This window comes from Oryzias melastigma, linkage group LG9 (genome assembly GCF_002922805.2).
Source record: "Oryzias melastigma strain HK-1 linkage group LG9, ASM292280v2, whole genome shotgun sequence".
NCBI classification, from domain to species: Eukaryota; Metazoa; Chordata; class Actinopteri; order Beloniformes; family Adrianichthyidae; genus Oryzias; species Oryzias melastigma.
Window position 1 is genome coordinate 14,739,861 of NC_050520.1, and position 24,351 is coordinate 14,764,211.

At 37.8% G+C, this 24,351-nt stretch overlaps 3 protein-coding genes across 6 annotated transcripts; 1 reads left to right on the top strand and 2 right to left on the bottom strand.

Moving 5' to 3' along the window:
• Positions 1-213: 213 nt before the first annotated feature.
• On the bottom strand, positions 214-4,399 carry tmed7 (transmembrane p24 trafficking protein 7). The gene is made up of 4 exons (XM_024275852.2): positions 4,242-4,399; positions 3,743-3,937; positions 2,464-2,709; positions 214-1,888 (listed from the first exon to the last, which is right to left on the bottom strand). The coding sequence occupies exons 2-4, from the start codon at positions 3,899-3,901 to the stop codon at positions 1,652-1,654; spliced, it is 642 nt and encodes a 213-aa protein (XP_024131620.1). The 5' UTR covers positions 3,902-3,937; positions 4,242-4,399; the 3' UTR covers positions 214-1,651.
• A 1,049-nt stretch (positions 4,400-5,448) lies between these two features.
• Positions 5,449-13,789, top strand: LOC112148177 (RNA-binding protein MEX3B). Its single transcript, XM_024275026.2, has 5 exons — positions 5,449-6,291; positions 8,231-8,469; positions 8,638-8,683; positions 9,719-10,443; positions 10,516-13,789. Exons 1-5 carry the CDS (start codon positions 5,661-5,663, stop codon positions 10,921-10,923), a joined length of 2,049 nt encoding a protein of 682 aa, XP_024130794.1. The 5' UTR covers positions 5,449-5,660; the 3' UTR covers positions 10,924-13,789.
• A 3,257-nt stretch (positions 13,790-17,046) lies between these two features.
• On the bottom strand, positions 17,047-23,844 carry LOC112148176 (mothers against decapentaplegic homolog 4). Of its 4 annotated transcripts, none has more exons than XM_024275024.2 (10): positions 23,597-23,844; positions 22,317-22,728; positions 21,152-21,326; positions 20,701-20,955; positions 20,469-20,576; positions 20,326-20,376; positions 19,872-20,055; positions 19,383-19,551; positions 19,098-19,236; positions 17,047-17,743 (listed from the first exon to the last, which is right to left on the bottom strand). In XM_024275024.2, exons 2-10 carry the CDS (start codon positions 22,554-22,556, stop codon positions 17,532-17,534), a joined length of 1,533 nt encoding a protein of 510 aa, XP_024130792.1. In that variant the 5' UTR covers positions 22,557-22,728; positions 23,597-23,844; the 3' UTR covers positions 17,047-17,531. The 4 variants fall into 4 exon arrangements, with proteins under 4 accessions (XP_024130792.1, XP_024130793.1, XP_024130791.1 ...); XM_024275025.2 differs by having other exon boundaries at positions 23,593-23,844; XM_024275023.2 differs by lacking the exon at positions 23,597-23,844 and adding an exon at positions 22,948-23,109.
• Positions 23,845-24,351: the final 507 nt, after the last annotated feature.

Sequence of the window (24,351 nt, forward strand, 5' to 3'; positions counted from 1 at the left end):
TGGAGAAAAACAATCAAGTGATCAATTATTAATGACATTTAACATTTAAACACAAAGTTTATTCAACCACCCCCCCCAAAAAACAAGTTCCAAAAATGCCTTAAAGCTGTTCACAAATGACAATTCAGTGTGAAAATCTATATGAAACCAGCATAACATAAAACCCCAAAGAAAATAAAAAACACTTTACAAGCCCAAAAAACCAAAATATACTGTAGGAAAGATTGCAATGCATTTTTTAATCAACCCAATACAGCTTTTGTGAAACCTTACAAGGTAGAGGAGTTGGTCTTCATCAATAAATACATGTAAAATGAATTTAAATGCTGATTCAATCTTAGATGGATTAATTCAAAATGAACAGTTAAATGTAAAATTTATAACTATTTACATTTAGTCCATTGTTTGCAAATCATGAGTATGAATTATATTACTAGTTGCTGGTCCAGTAATGTGGGCTGCAGGACCACATAACTCTCCATTGTTCTTTCTAAATGAAAACTCCATATATTTATTTTTCTTCACAGGAAAAATAAGACACCCTAAGCAGAAAAAACCCATAAAATTGTTTCCTAAATATTCTACACAGCCATCAAATGAATCAATTGAATTGTATAACTAAATGGGTATGGTTATCCAAGCCAGTTCATCATCAGAAACAAATTTACAATGGAGATGTATAAAACCAAAACAAACAGCGTTGAATTGTGGGATAAATAAGCTGTAACACTTTAAAACAAAGACGTCAGACTGCAAATATTGCATCAGCACAACACAAAAATAAAAGCTGGTGCATTCAAACAGTTAGCTCTAGCACTTTAACAAAATTTTAGTGTGCACACAAAATATCAAATTAATACACCACCCACATTTGTTTTAAATCTGTAAATAAATTCCTTATGGAAATATATTTATTTTCATTAGTTCAACATAAATTAGACAACATTGAACTGCAAATGCATTAAGTGGCTTTTATTTTTATTAAATAATTTTGTTATTCAAGTTGCACCGCCTGCCTTAAGTTCTTAGCAAGCAGCTAACTCACACAGAACTTTCATGCATTTTAAAGGTTTTCCATCACTCCACACAACTCTAAACTATTCCAATTGAGTTTAGTTAAGTTTATTAAAGAAAAAAAATTGGAGGAGAAGCCCTCTATAATGTAAGAGCAGCTTCACACACACTGGGATCTGACTATACAGAAAAATAATTATATATTTAAAAAAAAAAAACCTCAATCTACAACTTCTACCTTCCTCCTCTGCTTATTTTAGGTTTTGGTTGGATACGATGGGATTGTGGGAATGACAAAACAGACAAAAAAGAACACATTCAAACATGTTCAAACTGTTGCTTTAGCTATCTTACTTGTTTGAACTCTTAAATACAGACATGAGCAAAACAATGAACAATTAAGCTGTATTTTTCATTTTTACCTCCCAAAAATATTTAAAGTTTATTCATCCAGCTTAGTCTGCCTAAAGTTTGTAAGAACTGCAGTGCTCACTTAAGATTAATGTCAGATCTGATGACCTGGTAGAGTGATATGATCAAATTTTAAATCAGCACTGTCGCCTTTACCTACTCTAAACACACAACCCCCTGGAACAGATAAAAAGTGATAAGATTGTATCCTGTGGTTGAGAGGCCGTTATGATCCAACTCGAGTCATAGTGGTCTTCTTGTCAGAGAAGAAGCTTCTCAGCAGGACCACCTGGCTGATGCTGACCACCAGGAGGATTAAGGCTTCTCCGATAGACCAGAAAGCAACACGGGTGTTCAGATCTTCAGCGCGACTGCGTCCCTGGGCCTCACGGAGGCGGAAGTGCGTTTGATAATCGATGACTGACTTCAGGGCCTCATGGATGGACACGCAAGCAGATTCCATCTGGAAATTGTCAAGAGACTAGTGTTAAAATTGCAATTAGAACAATTCAGATCCTATATTTGTAAAATTGAAATGTGAGGCTGAAAGATTCTCGAAACATGAAAGTTACAGCAATATTTGACTAAATTGTTACCACCGGTATTATGGTTTCTCATTATTTGAACTAAAATTGTCAATATAGTAACAGATTTGTTCAAACAAAAAATGCAGTTGAGATCCTATGTAACAAAGGCAAATTGTAGAAATAATGACAAAAGACGGATAATGGAACTATTCCAAATGAAATATATTTTCATGTTAGCACATTCAATAATGAAAGCACAAATACATACAAGACTGACTGAAGCAGACTTGAATATTTTATGCCTGTCAAATGTTTGGGACATTTTGAAATTTTTACAGCCAATTTACTTTCTTCCTTTATGTTTTCTTGATTGTTTCATTTATACCAGTAAGGGCTTGTTGACAAAAAAAATGCACTATCATCTCATTCTTATGTCACAAAATTTATGAAAAATTGGCCCAAAATTTATAGAGCAGAAAAAAATAAGGAAATACACAAGAACAACACCTACCTGGGTAAGAGCAGTGACTCTGTTCTCATTGGGAAAGAGTGGAGGATCATCTCCAACCTGGAAATCGAAGTAAACCGTCTTGTGCGTGAAGGTGGAGAACTCGTTGCTGAAGCAGAACTTGTAGGTGCCGTTTTTGGCTGCGGTGAAGGTAAAACTGTCATACTGCTTTTTCATCTCTTTGTAAAGCGTCGTGCCATCTGGATCCTCCAAACGGCAGTCCACATCATAGTGACCACCAGTTACTACCTAGCAATGCAAAAGACAAAAGAAATGTATTCGATTAACAACTAAGAACTCGACATTTTAAACATTTTAGGGATCAGTTCAAACAATTATTAAACAAATAATGTAATTCTTAACTTAAGTATAAACTGTGAGCGGTGTTTAATGATTTAGTGAATATTGTACTGAATGTACAAGAACAAATTTGCAAATCTATTAGAAAAAAAGACAACATTTAAATTATGGGGGAAAAGTCACTATTTTACAAGAATAAACTAATAAAATGTAAAAGAGGAAGGAAAACACCATGCTTTTTAAAAAATGAATTGGTTGCATAAGCTTCCAACCACATTATGTTGCACTAAATCCATCAATGCACCCATTTACAGTGATACTATAAAGCTTTAGGTTATCATATAAGCCTATGTGCCGTGATGCTTTTGGACTTCTGCAAATATACGTTCACGGCATAAATGGTGCATTCACCGGAAATCCACTCATTGTTGGTGAACAATCTTCTGAAAAAGCCACGTTTCATGCAAACTTTTTCAATGTCCTTAAACTTACAATAAAAAATGTTGATTCACTAGAAGACTTAGCATTTCCTTATTTGTGAAACCAATGCTGAAGTAACCACTTAAGATGCGCTCTACGTACCCCATGATAGTGAGTTCTGTTGTTTTTTTCAATTTTCTTAGTAAATCTAGTAACTTATAACTATGAAAATTATAACTTTACAATCTTAAAATATTGACATTTAAACTAAAAATTCTAAGGGTTATTATAATAAAATATTGACTTCTCTCATAATTTTACAACTTTGTTCTTGAAAAGCTTTGACTTTGTTCTCAAATATTTATTTTATTTTTATGGTTACCCTCATACTCCATTTTCATTTTGCAAAAACATAAAGTATTAGGATCAGCAGAGATTCTTATTCCCCCAAGATTTCATTGTATTAATACTTAATTATGCATATTTCATTCATTCGAAGTAAAGAGGTGGAAGACACTCCTTAAAATGTTAAACACACATGCTGTAGACGGGACATACGTACCTGGAATTCCAGAGTGCACTTAGTGCCAACAATAATGTCCTCGTAGAAACACTGTTTGGCGTTGTCTGGCAGCTCAAAAGTTAGTTCTGAGCCCAACACCCATCCACAGAGAAGCTGGGCCCAAAGCACCTGCAACAGCACCCGCAGGGATCCGAACATCCTCAAACGCGAAGGCAGATCGCTTCAAATATAAACCTATAAAATAAAATAAAAAAAAATGCATCAACGGAACACAAATATAAAACAGCAGTGGAAAAAATGGACCAAAAGTAAACCAATAGCTTTCTTTTTAACCAGCGGCAAATTGTTAGCTAAAAGCTAACTAGCTTGCCATCTGGCATCTACCTTTGCGACAGTAAATAAGAAGAAATTTGTAACGTTTCACTATTATTATTATTCGTATACATTTCTAACGTGTAAAAAGTAGTAAAAAATATGTTCAATATAAACAAAACACTTCTTAAATCGTCATTTTGTTTAAGTTAGAACTACTACTCACCCCAACGTTCATAACCCGGATGCCACAGCGGCTAGGAAACGTATTTCAAACTTGACATGCTATTGGCTGTCAGAAAAAGAAGGTCCGCCTTCTCTGCTCTACCATTGGTCAAGAAAACACAAAAGGCGAAGAGAAAAAGCTTGTGAAATCACGTGGGCCACGTCTACAGAATCGATTTGCCAATGAATGATCTTCCAACGTGGCTGGCTTTTTTCCCCTCTCTTAACTTTATTAAATCACCAAAACTTTACAAAACAATTTGCCTTTATGTTTTAACTGTCTTTTTGTGTTTTAAAAACCGAATGTTTTACCTTTCGGTTTTTAATAAAAATAGTTGACACTTTGGCGAAATAAACTATATACCAACAGGGACATTCTTGACTTAAAAAAAAAAAAAGCAATTCCAAATTTTTTAAATAAGTATGAAATATTAAAACTGCAACATGTAATTTAATTTAAATATTTGTTGTTCTGTTACCCTGTTTTATTTATTTGTCCCATAGAATACAAGTAAGAAGAAGCATCTGGAACTGCAGCATTTAACAGACATTTCAAACAATGCTTCTCCCAGAATACAGTGAGTCCCTGGGTTAATTAAAGTCTAAATCCTATATAAATACTGGTCCGTTTAAAATTAAATGTATTTACACTCAATATAGCAGAAATTATTACCAAAAAAAAAAAGATATTTTAGCCACTAAAACATATTATACGTATATGTGGGCCTAGAGCTGATATATAATAATAAGAAGAATAAAAAAGCATAAATAATGCACAGAAAACATAATACAATAATTTTAAAAATAAAATTGGAAAAAAATAAATGAATAGTTAATCGTCCTAATTCTTAAAAAAATGAATACATGCAAAGAGTATGTCTTCTTACTAGCTGTGTGTTTTTTCATTGATTTTCCAGGAACTAAGAATACATTTCAGAATAGAAATAAACTTTTTGAATTTGAACATACCTACTGGATATTACTATCACGTTTTTAGATTTGTTTTACTGACTTATTACACTAATTGCTAAGAGAAAACTATACCATGAACTAATAATTGACAGCAACATACATAAATCTGACATAAAGGGTTGTTCACGTTGTTTTAAAACACATATGTTGGGTGAAATGTACATAAAAGATTACATTTTATAACAATTCATGTTAGTTTATTATGACGTCTTCCCATCAGCTGTGGTAAGTGCATCAGTGGAAATCTCGCGAGAAAAAGAGTACGAGATTACAGGGCAAGGAGGGCTGCATGGGGAGCTGAAGACAAAACAAAAGGCACACATTTAAACTGTCAGGCGCTGGTCGCTGTTTTTGTGTTTTCTTTTTTTATTCTTATTTTATCTTCGTAAGAATATTCACAATCAACGTGCTATATCGATTTCTGTTAAACTGTAGAGGGGTTTGCATCATGCCCAGTAGCACGTCTTTGTTGGATGCCGATGAGGGAGAGTCCGAGGTCCCACCGCCGCTGGTGCACGCTTTCGCCGGTATGGGCCTCGAGGATCACCGCGGCACCCAAAGCCAGACCCAGGAACAGACAGACGAAAGCCTATCTTTTCAGCACCACCCTCACTCCCAGGTTTCCCATTTTCGACTCCTCGGCACGGTTCTGGACTTGAAACCACTGTCGGCGCATCTACCGCCCTCGGGAGATGAAGTGAACAAAACAGCTGAAGACGAAGAACCCGAAGTTGTTGCGGCCGACTCCCTGGACTGCACCGGTAGCTCGTTGCTACTGCAGGCCCACCGCCACCAGCATCTCCCAGCGGGGCCAAGTAACTCAGTAATGCCGCCCGGAATGGAACCGTCGCACATAGAAACCGTGTTGTTGTACAATGGAGACGAGCGGGATGACACTGGGGTTGGCGGTAGCGCCCTGCCTTCAGCTAACAGCATGGCGATGCTACCGGCTGGCATGTACGGGGAACCGGGCTTCGAGGCCGAGCCTTCGCTCCTGTCCCGGCGAAAAAGCGTCAATACCACAGAGTGTGTGGCCGTACCGAGTTCCGAGCACGTCGCCGAGATTGTGGGCAGGCAGGGTGAGTTTGCTCTTTGTTTTGTTAGCTACTTTTAAGTTCATTGTGACCGAACTCCACGAGGCAGTAGCTGTAAAAGGGGAGATGTTTGCTAAGCGATGAAATCCAAAAGGGTAACATATCCAAGGGGGAAAAAAGTTTAACTCTCTATAAATAAAAATACTGAGCTACAACCGTCGATGTTAGCCTAAAGCTATTAGCTTAGCATCTCAAACTGGGTCAACACCACCCAGACTTTTAGCTAGCCAAAAAAGTTCTCATCTTTCCATTTCAGTAGTTTTGGCCACACTAACGCTCCATATAACTGATCGTTTGTCATTTAAAGTGATTTACTGTTACTTTTTAAACTAAACCCACTGTCTTTTCTTGTTTAAACCCGACTGGGCTTTGTCTCGGAACAGGGCATAAAGCAATGTTCTCCATTGCTTTGCCACATCAGCTGTAGGGTATAGTTTTTTTCCCTCTTCTGTCCTTAATAAGGACAATCTGAGGGGTTTTAGGGGGGTTTCTCGCTCTCCTTTGGTTTTAAAGAAATCATTAAATCAGAATTTTGACTTTACATATATGATTATTAGGGTGAGGACTTTTATATAGTCCTTTAAACTAGATGGGGGAGGTGCGCCCGTTGGTGTTGACAACAACAGGAAATGGCTCTGGTAATGATGCTGGACTCTCAACCACTGCTAAAAGTAATATTTAATTCATAAGATGAAGAACTCTTTAATGGTATGTTATATATTCGACATGGAGCACAGGGCGATGAAGAAAAAAAAATAATAGATGATTAAATGTTCTGGATGGCAAATTGAGATACGACAGACAGGAATGAAAATGATAACTGAATCATTCTGTTTTGGAAAGTTTTTATATCTTTGGTCAATGAAGCAATTATGGAGCTGAGTCCTGACACAAGCATGAACTATTAAAGAGAACTGTCTTAGCTGCATCTAGGAATATCAAGCAGTCAACACAGCAAAGACTAGTAAACTTTGTACATTTGATGTACCGAGGCCGAAAAGATTTTGATCACTGATCAATTTACATGAAAATAATGCAAATAAATGTCCTGAATTTTCTGCATTGCCATTATTTATGAGTTATAAATATTTAAGAAATGAATACTATTTTTGAATATTACTATTAATAAAATCAGTTTAAAAATAAATCAGTTTTTATTGATATTGTAGAACACCATTTGGATTTTACTGTAACGTTATAACAACCTAGTGCCATTACAATGGACAACACACAAGTGGTGGCAGCAAAAAAGGATCAAACCATCATTACAGTCCAATTTATGTCAGTCTTTTCAATTTGGCAGTCATGTGATACAATCAGTGTATTATATTGTTCCACTAATATTATTTTTATGTGGAAAAATAACAGTGAGGTGAACTTTATGACACTAACATGTGAATAGATTTACCATTAATTCTTATTTACTGGTTTGTACTCAACTATTTTACTCTTCATTAGTTTTTTGTATTTATAAGTCACTCTGAATATTTTTGGCTGAAGATATCCTGGATCAATTTTAGATCAGTGAATCGGATCGACTTGTTCAAAATGAACCAGTATTTACTATATCTGCAAGTTATGATATGAATCAGAATCATTACTGGATTATTGGAAAACAGAAAGCTGTAGTGTGCAGTCATAGAAATGTCCTTTTAAAGATGAGGACTGTTTTTCATCTTTAGCTGGAGATCTAATATGAGTTACTCTTGTATAATCTTTTTAGCATTTGGATGCCTTTAGGGGTTTATTTTTTTTATTCTGTTTATGAAATGGAAACATTTGTTCATAAACTGCATTTGGGGTTCAAAAGAAGACAGTGACAATTTACTTAACCTAGTATAAAAACGTATCAAATCAAAATCTTTAACTTTTTTTGTGCTTATCTTGTTCCTTTACCCTTCAAATCCCTCTCCACCAACAATAGGCTGCAAGATCAAGGCACTCAGGGCCAAGACTAACACCTACATCAAAACTCCGGTGAGGGGCGAGCAGCCTGTCTTTGTCGTGACGGGTCGCAAAGAAGACGTGGCGATGGCGAAAAGAGAAATCCTGTCTGCAGCCGAACACTTCTCCCTCATCAGAGCCTCTCGAAACAAAACCGGTCCCCTGTCGTCTGTGACTGCTTTAGGAACCCCCACTCTACCTGGCCAGACGACTATTCAGGTCAGCAGGCATGCAATTATGAATCATGTTGTTATTTAGTGACCTTCTTCTGCTGCGAATTGCATTAGAGACTGTTGTTATGGCAACTAGTTGTCATAAAATGTAAAACTCACTCTAAAATAGGCTTTCAGGGAGTATTATTAAAACTGCACCCTTTTAACCCAACAGGTACGGGTGCCGTATCGCGTTGTTGGATTGGTTGTGGGTCCTAAAGGTGAGTTTTCAACACAGATTTGATGTCTAAAACGGACCTTTTGTGGTCCTCTGAGCATTTAATTTGTACCTGTTTTTATTTGTTACTTGTTTTTGGTCTTCAAAATGCAACAAAAATGTCACATTACTGTAGAGTGGTTTCTCTATCCTGAGTGATGATACATTGTAAGGCAATGACTATAAATTCTGCTCATTTTTTGTGGCAAATTGTTTTTTTTTTGTGTGTGTGTGTGTGTGTGTGAATGCACTCCAGGATTTTCTTGTGGCTCTACTTCTAAGTCAGCACTTCTTTTTCATTGGAGCTGCTTTGTGGTTTTAAAAATGGTTGGTACTGTAGACTAACATTCAGAGTTTGGTACTTTCCCAGGTGACTCACCGGTCAGAGCTGTAATTATTTTGCTGCTATTTTTTCCCTCTTAAAGCCAGCTTATGCCATTAGGAACAAATCAGCACAACACTGACAATTTATGCCTCTTTTTTTTCCACGATTTGGACTTGGACGTATTTAGAAGCTTTGTTTTTACCTTCTTCACTAGTCAATAGTTAATCAGAACTGATTGATTTTTATTAAAAAAAACGGACTGATGAAAATTGTGTTTTCGGTGTTTTTCACATGTTATTGTGGCATTTCTTTCATGATGCGGGACCTGTTTAAAAAATATTATGCTCAAATTTGCATTACTGAGCATTTCTTTATAGAAATTATGGTGAATCAGGAACAGATAAAAAGGGGGGGCTGTTGGCTATCGGGAGTGAGTCCAAACAAATGGATGATGGGAAGGGGGTGGACATGCTCCGTGTCAACAGTTCTGTTTACAACTCAAAGGTGAAACTCTGAACTACTAGTGCTACTGCTAGAAAACAAAGTTTTTTTTTAAAATTTTGGCTAAAAACGGCATAATCATAATTAAAAGACCTCTGAGAACGCTTTGACAATAGATCAAAAGAAGATCGGAGTGAAAATGTTTTTAGAATCAATTTGCTTTTCTGCTCTTTGTACCGATATTTAACTTGATATTTTTTCGTTTTGAAACAGGTGCAACCATCAAACGCATTCAGCAGCAGACCCACACCTACATCGTGACACCAAGTCGTGACAAAGAGCCGGTCTTCGAGGTCACGGGGATGCCGGAGAACGTGGACCGTGCGAGGGAGGAGATTGAGGCGCACATTGCCCTCCGCACTGGAACCTGCGGGGGCATCGAGGCTCCGGGCGTGGACAACAGTGACTTCCAGTTCAACGGGACGGATGTCAGCTTTGAGTGCTCTTCGCTTTCTAGCGGCGGGAAGGATGGTTGGCTCCGCGCAGGCCCGTCGTCGCCAGGCGGCAGAAGCTTGTTGCCCGTAAGCATGAACGGCACCCAGCGAGTCAACAGCAATATCAGCAGTGGGGTCAGGATGTCTTCCACGTACCGCAACGACAGCTCCAGTTCTCTGGGCAGCGGCTCCAGCTCTGCTGATTCTTTCTACAGTTGTGGGAACGGCAACCGCTTGGCCGATTTCAGCCCGACCTTCTCCTTCAACGCCAACGCTAACAACAACAACAACAGTAATAGCAGCACAAGCTTCTGGTTCGGAGAGAGCATTCTCGGTATGGGGTCTGAGGAGCTGGTCAGCCTGGGGGGTGGAGGCTCGTCCTCAGGATTCGACCCACTAACCATTTCTACTGCCCACACCCTGCACTCTGCTGTGCAGCCTCACATCTGGAGCCCCTTTGTGGACAACCAGTCTCTTCAGGCCTTTGATACTCTCCAGTCTCAGGTGAGGAAAAACAGTCTTTAAGTAGAGCTGAAAAATTACTTTGAGTTCTCACACATGAACTCAATTTTCCAGACCAGCCAGCCCGGCACGCCCCGTCTTTCTCCAACCTTCTCTGGATCCGAAGCCTTGGAGCACCCCCAGGCCCAGCGTGTTCACCAAAGGCCTTTTGGATCAGCTGGGACCCTTGATGCCCAGAGGCTTCCTTCTTCTAGCTCAGCCTTCTCCTCCTCCAGTGAAAGCACCACGTCTTCATCCTCTCCTCCGGAATCCTCTTTTTGTCGACCGGGACTGGGATCAGCAGGAAGAGGACAGGAGATATGCATCCAGTGTATGGATAACCATGTGATCGCTGCCTTGGTTCCATGTGGCCATAACCTCTTCTGTCTAGATTGTGCCACTCAGATCTGCCAGGGCCCCGAGGCCGCCTGCCCCGTATGCTTGTCCCCAGCTACACAGGCCATCGAGCTCCGCAATATGTGATTCATTTTATACTTTTATTTTTTTTCTATATTTTGTCCAGTTACCTTAATAACTGATGGGGGATCAGTGTCCTCAATGTTTCTGCTTTGTGAGATGTGAAGGGGATTCACTTGAAATGATCCCAGATCAGCATGTAGGTTTAGTTAGCCAGCTTTGTCCAGGCTGGCATCGGTTTTGACGCGTGTGCAAAAGAACAGACTATAAGGAAAGGAAATTTGGGTCATGGGTTCGGGTCTTCAGCCCAGTCATGTGCCTGCTATTGTGAAGTTTTTCCTTGACTGATTGATTGATCAACTGGAAGGTTGGAGGCCTTTTGTGTAGCATTGGGAGGGTAGGGATACATTTAACCGCAAATATATATATATATTTTTTTTCACGTCGATTTATTAACATTTTAAGTGATTATTGCGTACATCGTTGAAAATGTCCCTTGAAACTTGATTGGTTTCTTCCTATATATAATTTTATTTTTTTAAACGTACATTAAAATATATTAGACTTTTAGGTCAGGGCTTTTTAAAAATAATTTTATTTTCTTTCCGACATCTCAATTGTTTTGTAGGTAAGAACAAAAGATGAGCTTTGCTTTGATAAATCCCATTTTCCAACGAAGAATTTGTTACAGCAACGACCTCAACAAAAGCAGCATCGTCCTATCAGGTTTATCGCTGGATGTGAATTTATTTCTTCAAAAGAATATAGTGTTTACATTTTCCAGATCACAAGTCAGACGTTCTAGAATTGGAATGAAAAGCATTCTAACTCTCCCAAGGAGATTTTTTTTTCTTTTCTTTGCAAAACGGTCATACTCCAACTTCTTTTTGCCTCAAACTTTATTTTTTATTTTCCTAAAAAGCGAGCCAGGATAGGGGTAACTATTTTTTTTCTTTCTCCCTAGAGAACCGGTACGTTATGCCACCTCAGTATCGCCGTATTGTTCTTTCACGAATGCGTAAAACTGTTTACGGTAAACTTGTGCCTGATTTCACTCAGTAAAACAAAGTGGTTCAGTGGAGCAAGGAGTTGCTCTGTCCTCAAAACTAACTTGTGGCCTTTTTTTTTTTTTAAAGCCTATAATTTACCAACAACACTACAAATCCAGACCAGAAAGGACACAAGCTGACAGATGCAAGTCATCATTTACTTTCAGATTTGATTGCATCTCAGCGGAACAAAAATAGCATGAGCATGCCTCTGTTTACTTTCCATTGAGCCTCTCTAATGTGTTGTTACTTTCAGCATCCAAACCCCCTAATTCTCCTCCTGAATATTTCTATTTAGTTTACATGGTTGTATGGGAAACGGTGTGCTGCTGTGCACATGCTGTACTGGTGTAACATTCCTCCTCTTTTGTCCTGCACCCTCGTAGAAGGTGGAGATCACTTGCGGAAACCTCACAAGGGAGCTAAGAGATCAGTTTTTTTTCTGATGCTGGAATGCTCCATCCTTTATTCCACTGGGGTGTAACATGAAGGCTTTGCTTCACTCCATTCTCTGACGTTTCGTCTGCCAGGCCCGTGAAAAAAAAAAAAGTCACTTTGGCATGCTAATTATTTAAGATCTTTGACTTTTAGACCCCTTTTGCACTGTTTCAGTGCAGCCTTCCCTGTTTTATCTGCTCTTGTTTTGTGCAGTGCAAAGCACAGCCCAACCTGTATCTTATCGCAATATATTGAACAGTTGGGGCAAGCACGTAGTATTTTTCTCTCATTTCCACTCCTATTCCGAAGGTTCCTCATCCTGGAAAATTCCAGACAAAGGTACAAGCTGGTGACACTTGCAGGATAGAACGAGTTCAGACTTTAGGGTTTGTTGTTGTTGTCGGGGGGGGGGCTTGTTGACTCTAGTATCCGGTCGTGGACACTACGTCAGGTCAATACTGTTGTCGTCTTTCCTCGTGCGGACATTGCACTGCAGTCCTTCTAGCATTCCAGCTGTAAGCAGTATTTGGGATTCATCTGGAGCTTTAAACCTCCAGTTGAAGCAACGTTTCTTAGATATTCTTTTGAGGAAGTGCAACAACCCCCCCCTCCCTTCTTCTCCATTTCCCTGGATCTTCTATCCGTCCCATCACTTTACCGCTCTCTTTCTCTCTGGGGGAATGCAATACACGATCTGCCCTCAAGGTTATTCACCAGAATATATTGACTTTTTTTTTTTTGTGTATGTATTATATGATATTACTGTTAATGACTGATGAATATACAGAACTTATTTTTTATTTTGTTACATTTCATATATACATAAATATATCTATATAAAAATGTTTACAATAAGATTTTCTTTTTTTATTTTCCGAGTGATTAAATGACGAGCTGGAAATCCAGAGACCTTGCAGGAGAGTGTTAGTGAAATCTGCTTGTAGTCTAGCCGATAGTCGACAGTATTGATAATAGTATTGATAGCCGCCGTTAACCCTTGCTGAAAGTGGAATGTGCATCACGAGCATGTCTTCATAACTTGCCGCCATTGTAAAACATCACTGCAACTGTAAAAAGGCCAAGGATTCAAGCTGCCTGTCATGTCTGTACACAACCAAATTAAGAACGGTATACTATTCAAATGTATCTTAAGAGTATCTATATATAAATTCTTATATTGTTGAAAGCTGTACCAACAGTTCAAAGTATTTGCTAACTTTACTACACTTTTGTTATGTTCTATGTGTAGGAGGAGTCTTAAGGCATAAATTCTTCAAATTAAGTCGGGAGTTTAAAAGCAGACTATATTTTGTAACGGCCTTTTAAGTTATTGCGGCCAAAGCACTGATATTCTATATATATTTGCTGTAAAGAGAATTTTAAGAGTTTTATTTTTCTGATATTAAAATTACTTAATAAAGACAGTTTCATTTTAAAGCCATAAATGTGCGTTTTTGTGTGTTTTCTTGCCTGACAAAAATAAAGAACCCTTCTGCATGTGACGCCGGAGCACATGACGGTCCTGTGGGCTGCAGGTTTATCCTAATTACTGCAGTTAAGCCCGGCGTAAGGAAGAGCGGAGCGGTGAGTAACAGAAGGGGCAGCCTTCTGAGATTTGATAATGTTGGTTACACAAACATTAAGCGCCTTTGAACCTCGCTGCTTTTAATCCACGCTTTTAAGCTCCAACAGCAACAAGATTAAAATACTGGATTTAAACCCTCACCTGCTCAGGTCTAAAACGAGAGCGATAACCTCATCACCGTAAGAGGTTTACACTCTTGTTTTCCTGATAAAACTTCTCATATTTCATGTTATGTATTTGCTTGTTGGAAAACGATGTTAGGATAGTTTTATTATCTGATATTTTGACATAAAACTAGAAATTTAGCTGACTTTGATTAATAACATGCTGGTTTTTATGAGGGGCCGTACAAGACATTATAGAGATATATGAATGTGAATGGTTCAGAATAATGTCTTGTATGGCCCCTCATAGTTTTTAAAGCATCTTGATGATGTAAACTTCTCAATATCATCAAACTCCATGTTAACGCTGGTTTCCATAGATCGTTTACTCCTCCAGCTCTTTTTGTCTCAGTTCCAGGATTCCTGGGAAAGTCATTACCAACTCTACAGACTCATGTTTCCTTTTTTTCCAACAGGAACTGGGACTAATGCAATGTAGCGTTCAATAATTTCATCCCCAGAGGAAACCTCAAACATATTTTAGACATGAAGATGTCAAAAAATGTTTAGTTTTTTTACTTTTCTGAGCATAAATAAAATAATCCCATTATGTTCATATTAGGGATTTATGCTAATTTGTTGAGTCCCCTGCCCTTCAAATCTAAAAAATAGTGAAGCTTCTCTCTCTGCTGTTTAGCTGAAAGAATTTCATGAAAGATTAGAGACTGCACACTCATGTGACTTCATTTCAGGGCCCGATTTAACCACTTATCCAGCCGGCGTTGGTCTGGACCCACCGCCACGCTCTCCTCGATGCTTGTCGAAGCAAAAAGCCTCATTCTAATCAAATTAATTCTCTTGCCAGGCGAGCACAGAAAGCAGTCGGAGCTGCACTTAGGTTGTGTTCGAACATAAAGGCTTCCTGCCATAATGTAAACAGGAGTCAACTTTCACTTCAAATGTGCTCCTAAGAGTACATACAGTAAATACAAAAAAAAAACCCACACACATGAGAATATTAGGCCATTTTAATTATAGACTCTCACATAAGAAATACAGGTAAACTTCAATATGTGTGATCTATCATAGTAGTCAACATTTGGCTCCTACAATAACTGCAGTACAAAAACATCAGCTTAAAACAGTAAAGGTACTTTTTTTTTTTTAAGTTGAGACAAAATTAAGCTTCCATGACAGAAAAATCAACCATTTCCTGCTTTAAAACCTCTGTAACTGATACTTAACTTCACGTCATTAGTTGGACATCAAATTCACATCTGGTAAAACACATATACGTTTCTAAAATAAAGTCAAATACCAAACTATAAAAAAAAACCTAAAAACTGGTGTTTGTGTGATTTGAACCCTCAAAATTTAGATCAAAGTGATCTGACAAATCACGTACAGGATGGGATCATTTTGGAGGAGAAAACAGCCTGCCAGGACTTGTCAAAACCAATGAATTTATATTAAATTACATTTTTTTCTAAGAATAACACATTAAAAAAAAACATTATGTATGATGTGCCATCTATGTGCCTTAAATGTTGCTTAAAATTTTACTCTGTTGTAGTGCTGGTAAAGTATTCTCTTAATAAAAAAATAAAACAGGTTTTAAGGTTAAAAAAGGCAAACATGGACATGCTTTTAAATGACACAACATATTTACATGGATTTAAATGAAAAATGACATATTAGCAAATCCAAAAATAAGCATATATGACTGAAGTGATATTGTTAAACCAAAATAAAAAAAACAAAACATTTTTTTGTAATATTTCAACTGGGTATTGCATCAGCTATCTTTAAATCTTAAAAAATCCTACATTTAAACAAAGCTATTCACTCCTTTGTTCATGTCCCAGGATATCTTGTCATGGTTACAAACTCAAATCAGAAAAATTAGGTAAAGTGCTACAAATATACCAAAAAAAAATAGTAACGATAAATCAAAATTGAAGGGTGAGGTCCAAAATATTGTCAGTAAACTACATGACTTCTGTTTAGTAGTTCTATGTTGACAGCAAATTATCAAAATATGTGAGCTCAAACAGTCAGATGCTCAAGAGAAATTAATAACCTGTAACAAGATGATGATAATGTTTGTATATTAGGAGAAGTCTGTCACATTTATTTTTACTACTTTACAGTTTGCAAACACTTCACCTGTTTCTCCACATTTTCATCTTTGGCCTCATTTGTGTTGAACTAGAAACATTTACATTCACATCTTTTTGAGTGAGGAAATGTTACAATCACAGTGAAGTCTGTTAAGTGATATGTATTATCACACAGTATTTATGAACTCTTTAAAAAAAATTAAAAAACAGTAATTGGGCAGCTGTGATGCTTTAAATACTGTTACACTCCTCAATGAGGAGTTCAGTTCAACATAATTCACAGAAATAGAAAATAATCCAACAATAAAAAAAAACAACACTTTTTTCTTGCAGATATCCAAACTTGCACTTATTCTTATACTATTTCTAGAGGTGTGTGAGTGTTTATATATCAGCCGCCTGGGTGTCCTTAGTATATCAAAAGCTCACTTTGCTGCTTTCCTTTCCTGACTATTTGCTCTGGATAATTTCTGCATCTCCTGTTGGTGCAGGCTGTGTCATCCCTTCTCTGATGTGGAATACAGTTGTGATAAAATTCTTCCAAAATTTGGTATATCACTGCTGTAAGTCACATCAGAGGAGGGATGACGCAGGCGGCACAAATGATGGAGCGGAAATGATGTCACCATAACCTCGAATGTCAATCATTTTCCAAGTAGAAGATGGGCTCAAAGCTCCACCCCCCACCTAAACTTAAGGTCAACAGTGAAATCAAGAAGTCTGGATTTAAACTGTAAACTGTGGAGAGAAGGTGAAGGAGAAAAACAAAGGTTAAAAATAAAAAACAGTCCTGTTACAATTTTTTTGGTACATTTTTTTCATTCAAATTTCAATATTTCTTTCAAGTTTGGAAAAATACTATTAACACATTTTCAATTTTATTATTTTTTTTAAATTTCCTTCACGTTTACAATGTGTACTTTTAAGTTTAAAACAGTTTTCAATTTTTTAATATTACCCCCAAAATTACAACTTGGTTTTTCATTCACTTTAATCCGATACTTTTTGACTCCCTATGTTTGGTTGGAAATCCAGGTGTAAAACAAACATGAAAAATAAAAATGGAAAAATAATGAATCATTTTTCCTTTACAACCTCTTTAGTGGATGCTGACACTCTTGGGCTGATTTTAGCCATATTAGTGAGTACATCCAGTTTCTCTAGAGTTTTATAATTCTAGCTATGTGGAAAGCTTTTTTAAACTCTAATTCCTGTTATAGCTAAAATGATAAAACATGTACTCTATTTAATGTGGCCTTGGTTTATGACAAAAAGAAAACATGGGGCTGAAGTGAACACACCTGTGAACTCTTTTCTACCTAAATGAGGTCACAGGAGCTTCATCTCTACAGAGGTTTTCATGGTTGAAGGCAGCATCTCAGTCCAGAGGTTGGGGGTCTGCTATAGGCATAGTGTGAAGAACCTCGTCTAGTAGCTGCAGAGCTCTGTGCAGGTGGATTTCAATCCAACAAGGGGTCTCCTTGATGCTCTGGCGGGGGTAGTCGGGACCCCAGCCTTTAACAAAACTCATCCTGAGGATACACAGCCTCCGGAGATCATCGACACCGATTCCAGCAGCTGCAGACAGACCTGCCAGGACAGGAGGACACAGATGAGGTCCAAACATACTCGGATAAGACAGAGACTCGGGTGGATGCCTCCGAGTTCAGAATACAGTGTTCACTTGTTTATTGTGTGTGTAACATCCTAAAAATAACCTGCAACAAGTGAAATCCACAAATTAATTATATCTACTTTTTACGACTTTTTAAGACCATGGTTATCAGAAATTAAGACCAATTTCTCAGCCCATTTAAATAAATAAAAAAAGAACATCATTCACAAATAAAGTCAGTGCAATTGGTGCAGAGGCACAATTAGCAAGCTGGCTAGCATCTGTTGCTTCAAGAGCATTAGCAGCTGACTGGATACGTACTATATCTACACCATGTTAAATCTACAGTTCTCCAGGATCAAAACAGTAGCTTCTTGTCTTGTTGTTTTTAGTCTGTTTCGCAACGCTTTAGCACACTTCTTCGTCTTCCTTTAAAAAAAAAAAAAGATAGCTGCATAACGAATGGTTCTGCTGCTTTTTATTTACATTATTTGGGTGAAAATTTTTCATTTTTGATGAGAAATGTGAAATTAAGTTTCAAATAGCTAAATTTTTTAATCCAAGACACATTTAAGGATTTTTAAAGTATTGTTTCCAATACTTTTAAGACTTTTTAAGACCCCACGGGAACACTGTTAAACCTTTGCATAAAAAAAGCCCAGTGTTAAAGAGTGAAAAAGCTCTTCTCGCGAAAACATTCTGTGCGGGAGACGCAGCACGGAGAAGATTGATTGTGAAGGTCTACAGATAATCAGGAAGCAGAACACAATGCACGGTTAAAACAAAGAAACAAACAAAGAAAATGAACAAAAATTCCCTAATGAAACAGCAAGACCGTGAATGGTGATCTGCAAGGCGTGACAACAGAAATAAAAATGAGCAAGAAAATCAAATCCTGTCAAGTAAAATTAAATAAAAAAACATGGTTACATTTCAACTGAATAAACACTTTTATTACTAAAATAAACAGAAGAAACTAATCTATTGTTTTGACAGTACAAATATCACAAATGCAGACGTAGGCGGTAAAAGTTTCCAGAAGGTGTTGTCAGTTTTGTTCCCTTCTTCCTAATTATAGCAGCTCTAAAAGTACAAAAAAAAAGCAAAAAGTAGGTTTTAAGTGTTTTCTTGTACTAGAAAAACAAGTTAACACAGCAACAATTAAAGAAAAATAATCTAATATAAAAATAACCACATATTTGGTCGAAAAACAGCATCTTCATAAATGTAACCAAGCTTATATTCGGTACAAACTGACATGACAACCTTACTATAGGATGATGTTTATTGTCACTTTGTGAAAAAAGCATCAATGTAAGTGTAACTTACTGATGGCTGGAGCTATGCCTCCGACGGATCCAGGTCCAGGTATGTTACCAGCAACAGCTGCTGCTTGTGCTGCAGCGGCTGCCTGAGCCGTGGCAGCCTGCTGCTGCATCTGTCGGTGACACTGCCGAAGGTCAAACACCTGGAGAGAAAAATGAGAAGCAAAAACATTGTGTTTTTTAGTGTCGTGTCTTTAACTGTGCAAGTTCAAATGACCAAAACCCAAGGAAAGATGACATAGAATGGAAATATGTCCGTTTTCTCTGTGTGGTGAATCTGAGGCTTTACCTTGATGTAAGCGCTGGGGTAGATTTTGTGCACAGCGTCTCCTGGGGCTCGGCCCGCCTCCCTGTCCAGATAATAGCTCTGAACAAACACAGCGTGGTCGCTGAGGCATCGCACCCACACATCCCCCTCGCCCTTACACTCCAGCTGGACACCTTTACCGATGTGAAGCCTGGAAAAAGGAGGACAACCGATGCAAAAATAGGAGCAGAACACTAAAGAGAAATTCCCCCAAAATAAGCAATATAAGTTCAGGGTTTAATGTGGTGCATAATCAACAATGCTGACTAAAACAATATATAAATATACACTGATTACAATAATTGATTTTCCTTTAGAACAGTTTTCCTTTTATATTTAGGTGTAGAACTGTTTTTTTTTGGTTAATTTTAATAATAATAAGCATTTTTCATATTATAACTAATAAATAAAAAAATGTGTTAACAGGGAGTATTATCAGTCCAGTTGCTGTGTGTAATTCTGTTTCCTCACCTTGCTCTCTCAATAGCTTCTGTCCGATGGACATTACTCAGTTGACCCAAACAGAACCTGTCCCCCCCTGAAGGGTCGACGTAGCCGTCTACCGTCACAATGGGACAGGAGGAGGGCACTTTAAACGTCTCCCCGACCTGAACGTCCATCTCAAAATAAGCAATAGAGCACCAGTAGTCAGGAGCTGAAAGAGACCAGAAAAAGACCATTTGATAAGAGAACATCACACTCGCTTTACTGATTGGACTATTATCTTTGGCTATTTGTTGTGCTACAGTAAAGTTAATGAAAAGAAAATCACTTTTTTGTTCAATAAAGATCTAAACTTTTACAAAAGTTCATCCTTCAAAAGAAAGATGGAAACTTTTGAACAAAACAAGGATGGAAACAACAAGAATAGAGTTTATTCTCAACCTTTCTCACATCTTTGAAACACTTGGAAATGCATTCTCACCTGGATGATTGGATATAGGAGGCTGAAAGGCGAGCTCATTGTGCACTGGCCCTAAAAGAAAAAAAACACACAATGTCACTGAATCTCTGCAAAGAGGAATCCTTAGATTGATGCAGCGAGGTGTGGAGAGTGTTTTCACTTACAGTAATGTGTCGGATGTGGCATAGGTGGATGGTGCTGTAAGTGGCCGTTGGTGTGGTGAGGTATGCTGGGGGTGAAGCTACTGTTCCTCGACCAGTTGGAGCTGGCATCTAGAAAGAAAACATTTTTTTTGTAAAAAAAAATCTCAAACTAAAAAATTGACTTCAAGCTACTAATTAATAATCAATTTGATTAATATTTAGAGGACTTTGTGAAAGATAAAAACCATCTTACTGCTTGATCCTGCAGCTATAGGAGGGAACGATGAAGCTGAGGCTGAGGTGGAGGCCTCAACAGGTGGGAGCAGGCTCGGGGAAGCAAAGGATTCTGAAGGGGTCTGGTGGGCATTGGATGGAGGGTGCTGGATGGTCTGTAGGGTGTGGGCCCCCTCAACGGAGGGTATACTTTGTTGTCCATCAAAATCGTACTCATCCTTCACAATCAGTGCAGAGCTGGGACCAGAGCTTGTCAGAGTGAGTCCTGATAAATCTGGAAAAAAGGATCAGAGATGTGGAGACTTATTACCTTAGATTTTACCTTAGCTTTTTCTGAATTGCATACTGAATTGCATACAGAAATTGAATTAATAAGCAAAATAACTTTAACAAAACCTTAAAAATAACCATTTTACATCTGTCAAACTAGTTTCCACAAGTTTTTGCTTTAAAACTTAATCGGTGCCTACCTATACCAGGAGACACAACCCTCTCGTAGTGATAAGGATTGACACACACGCTGTCACACTTCAAATCAAAGGCAAACTGGCAGTATTTGACATGCTTCAGCTCATTCTTGTGTAGATCAGGCCATCTCCACAGTCGAGCATAGATGACATGAGGGAAACCCTTGCGTCCTGCCACCTAGGAGCAACAGAGACCAGTAAAGGGAAGGAATCCAGATGTAATTTCCTAAACAGATAGTCAAATATAACAATTATTTAAATCCTATCCCAATAATATTTTAATCTATTGTAAAAACATTCCTCCTCTGAATTTAGGACAGGACTGTTGGCACAGAGTAAGCCCCCTCGTGATCCCCGTCATCCATCTGTTTACACAGTTTCCTATTAGTTTACAGCCCCTCGCATTCCAAACTTAGCATTAATTATGCAACAAAAGTAGTGAGCAATATTGGACCAGATGTCAGCTCAGACAAGGAAAACGAAGACGTACATGGATCTAGTCGTCTATAAGCGGATGCATCTAAATGGAGCGGAGCAATAGCTTGTGACCTGCTGGTTGAAGCTACAAGCTTTTCAAATTACATTTTTTTTGGCTGATTCACATGATTTGCAAAAAGAAATACCCAGATATGTAATTTTTAAACTTAATATCTGTATTCCGTCATGATGAAAAATGCCACAAGACCATGTTAAAAATGTTTCATTGGTTCAGTTTAAGATTTACGGAGCTGACTGATTACAACAATTGTGTTTAACAATGTTTTGGTAAAACTTTTTCTATGCATCAAAAAATCACTTGTAATGTTTAAATTAATGTGATATTTAACACAAATGAGTTTGAGAAACTAAAAAAAAACTATTTAATAAGTGAGCATTATAAAACTAATCATGATACTCATGTTTTTAGGGAAAAAAAAAATCAATTGCCTACCTATATGGGCCTATTCCTATATAATTTGATTTCACCAACATCCTTCAGTAAAAGTGCATTTTGGAAGATTCTAGATGTTTAATGCAAAGAAACAAAACAAAATGTAAACTAGCTCTGCAATAGCATCAATACTTCCTGTTTATTGTACATCCTGTGCTGTTATTTGCACATCAACACTTTTTATGGTGTAGTATCTGATATACGCAGAGATAAAAGGTATTTTAATGCTGTATTGACCTGCAGACGTCCATCGAGAGTCCTCTGAATGGTCACACACTTGCTCGGGTGGGCTCCATTGGTGGTGATGGCTGTGATGAGGGAATCCAGCTCGTCCTTCTTCTCCTTCAGCTTCTTCACCAGACTTTCAATGGCTCGTTTGGCAAACGTCTCGCTCTCGCCTCCCTGTCTGTGGCACATGAGGCTGTGCACAATGCTCAGACATGCATCATTGCTGGTTGGTGTGTTAGTGATAGACATCTTGATTGAGGGTTCTGTTGACGCTCAGGAGGATCTCTTTTTGCTAACTGTTTCACATCATCCTCAGGAGTACGGAGGGAGAAGAAATCTTAATCGAGCTGGTAGAAATCAATGCAAACATAGTTCTTTCTGGGAGGTCTGCAACATCAAACCACATTTGAAGGGGAAGGGTCTGCAGGAGAAATCAGGCAATTAGACAAGGGAAATCCTATTGCTCAATAGACACAAGCTGTACACCAAGTATTACAACCACACACTAACTATCCAGTAAGAAAAGAACAACACAAATTTAGAAATTATTAGTTGAGTTAAGCGTCTGGCAGAAGATATTAACTATAAAATCTACGATTATAATGACTTTTCAAGAAAAGAAAGAATAAATCTGGCTTACCAACACAAAATATACAGTCTAAATCAGTCAAATAAGGAGAGAAAAAGCAATCTTGAGAGCACGAGAGCACATTTTTCTAGGGTAAACACTAAGTTAAAGTTGTCCTCAGTGGCTAACTAGCGGCGCCAGTCTGGCTACCGTTTGTTGGGGGGAGGGGCAAAGCGTTTTTGTATCAAGAATGAATAACCGGAAATAGAGTTCTATGTATTCACAATAAAAGATAAGACGATTTGTCTTTATTTAAAAACCAATAAATTATCTAAATGTATTTTCATTAGGATATAATAGTATGTACCATTAACCTAATATTTATAAACAATAATATTTAGCATGAAAGGGAACAGCTAATGAGTTAAAAGTCTCTCTTATTTTGAAAGGCTAGAAGGAAACTTGTTGTTAGAAGTTCTGACCTATCAGCGAAAACATCGGCTAGCACATATGATTGTTGATAGCAAAATAGCTAAAGTAGCTTAACACTTATTAGTTAGCAAACATGTTACTTTAATATAGTGCGTGGTAAAAAGTTAGCAACTTCCTTGATATTTAGGAGCACGACATCGGATACATTTGTTTATAACACCGTTAGCGTCATATTTATACGGTTTCCTTCAACACACTATGCAGTAAATGAACGTAAATGGCTACCTGCCTGGAATTAGCTGGTATTGTTGCTAGCAGGCGAGCCTTGCCTCTGCAAAGTTGCCGTGGCCGCGGAAAAACTGTCCAGATCCAATGTACACACTGGATTTTGCAGTAACTTTCCAGAACCAATCTATCGGGACATTTCAGGAACCGCAAACCTCTGATCCTGTTATTCCTAACCAGGATCAAGTCAGAGACAATCTCAGACTTTGTCAACTCCCCCTTCATTCACTTCTCGCCTCCTCTCACTGTGTACCTAAATGGCGCGTTGCGCATGCGTGAACAAGACAGCTGTGTTGAAGTAACAAGTGGAATTTCTTAACTTATTTGCTTTAAAACCGATTAACACGCTTATACTATTTAATTCAACGCAATTATTGTATTCCGCTTTTTTAATGTAAAAAAGCAATCTAAGGATCATTTGTAAAACATTATTAAAATCTATGTTTTCCTGATTTGTGCAGCACTTCCAAGAAACCATCTGGATTTTTTTTTCTTGTAGAGATCACATCGTATTTACTTCAGCTTTTCTTAAATTGATAAACAAATAATATATTATTGGAGGCCACAAGTAACTTACCTTCAGCACAGACTCAAAAAGATAAAAATCATTCACACTAATAAGTTCTTGCACTCTAAATGTTTTATTTCATATAATGTCCAGTAGGGGGCAGTATGACGCAGAATATAGATATAAGCTTTTACCGGCCTTCTCGAAAACAGCAGTGAAATGAACAAATTCTCAAGTAATGACCTTTGAAA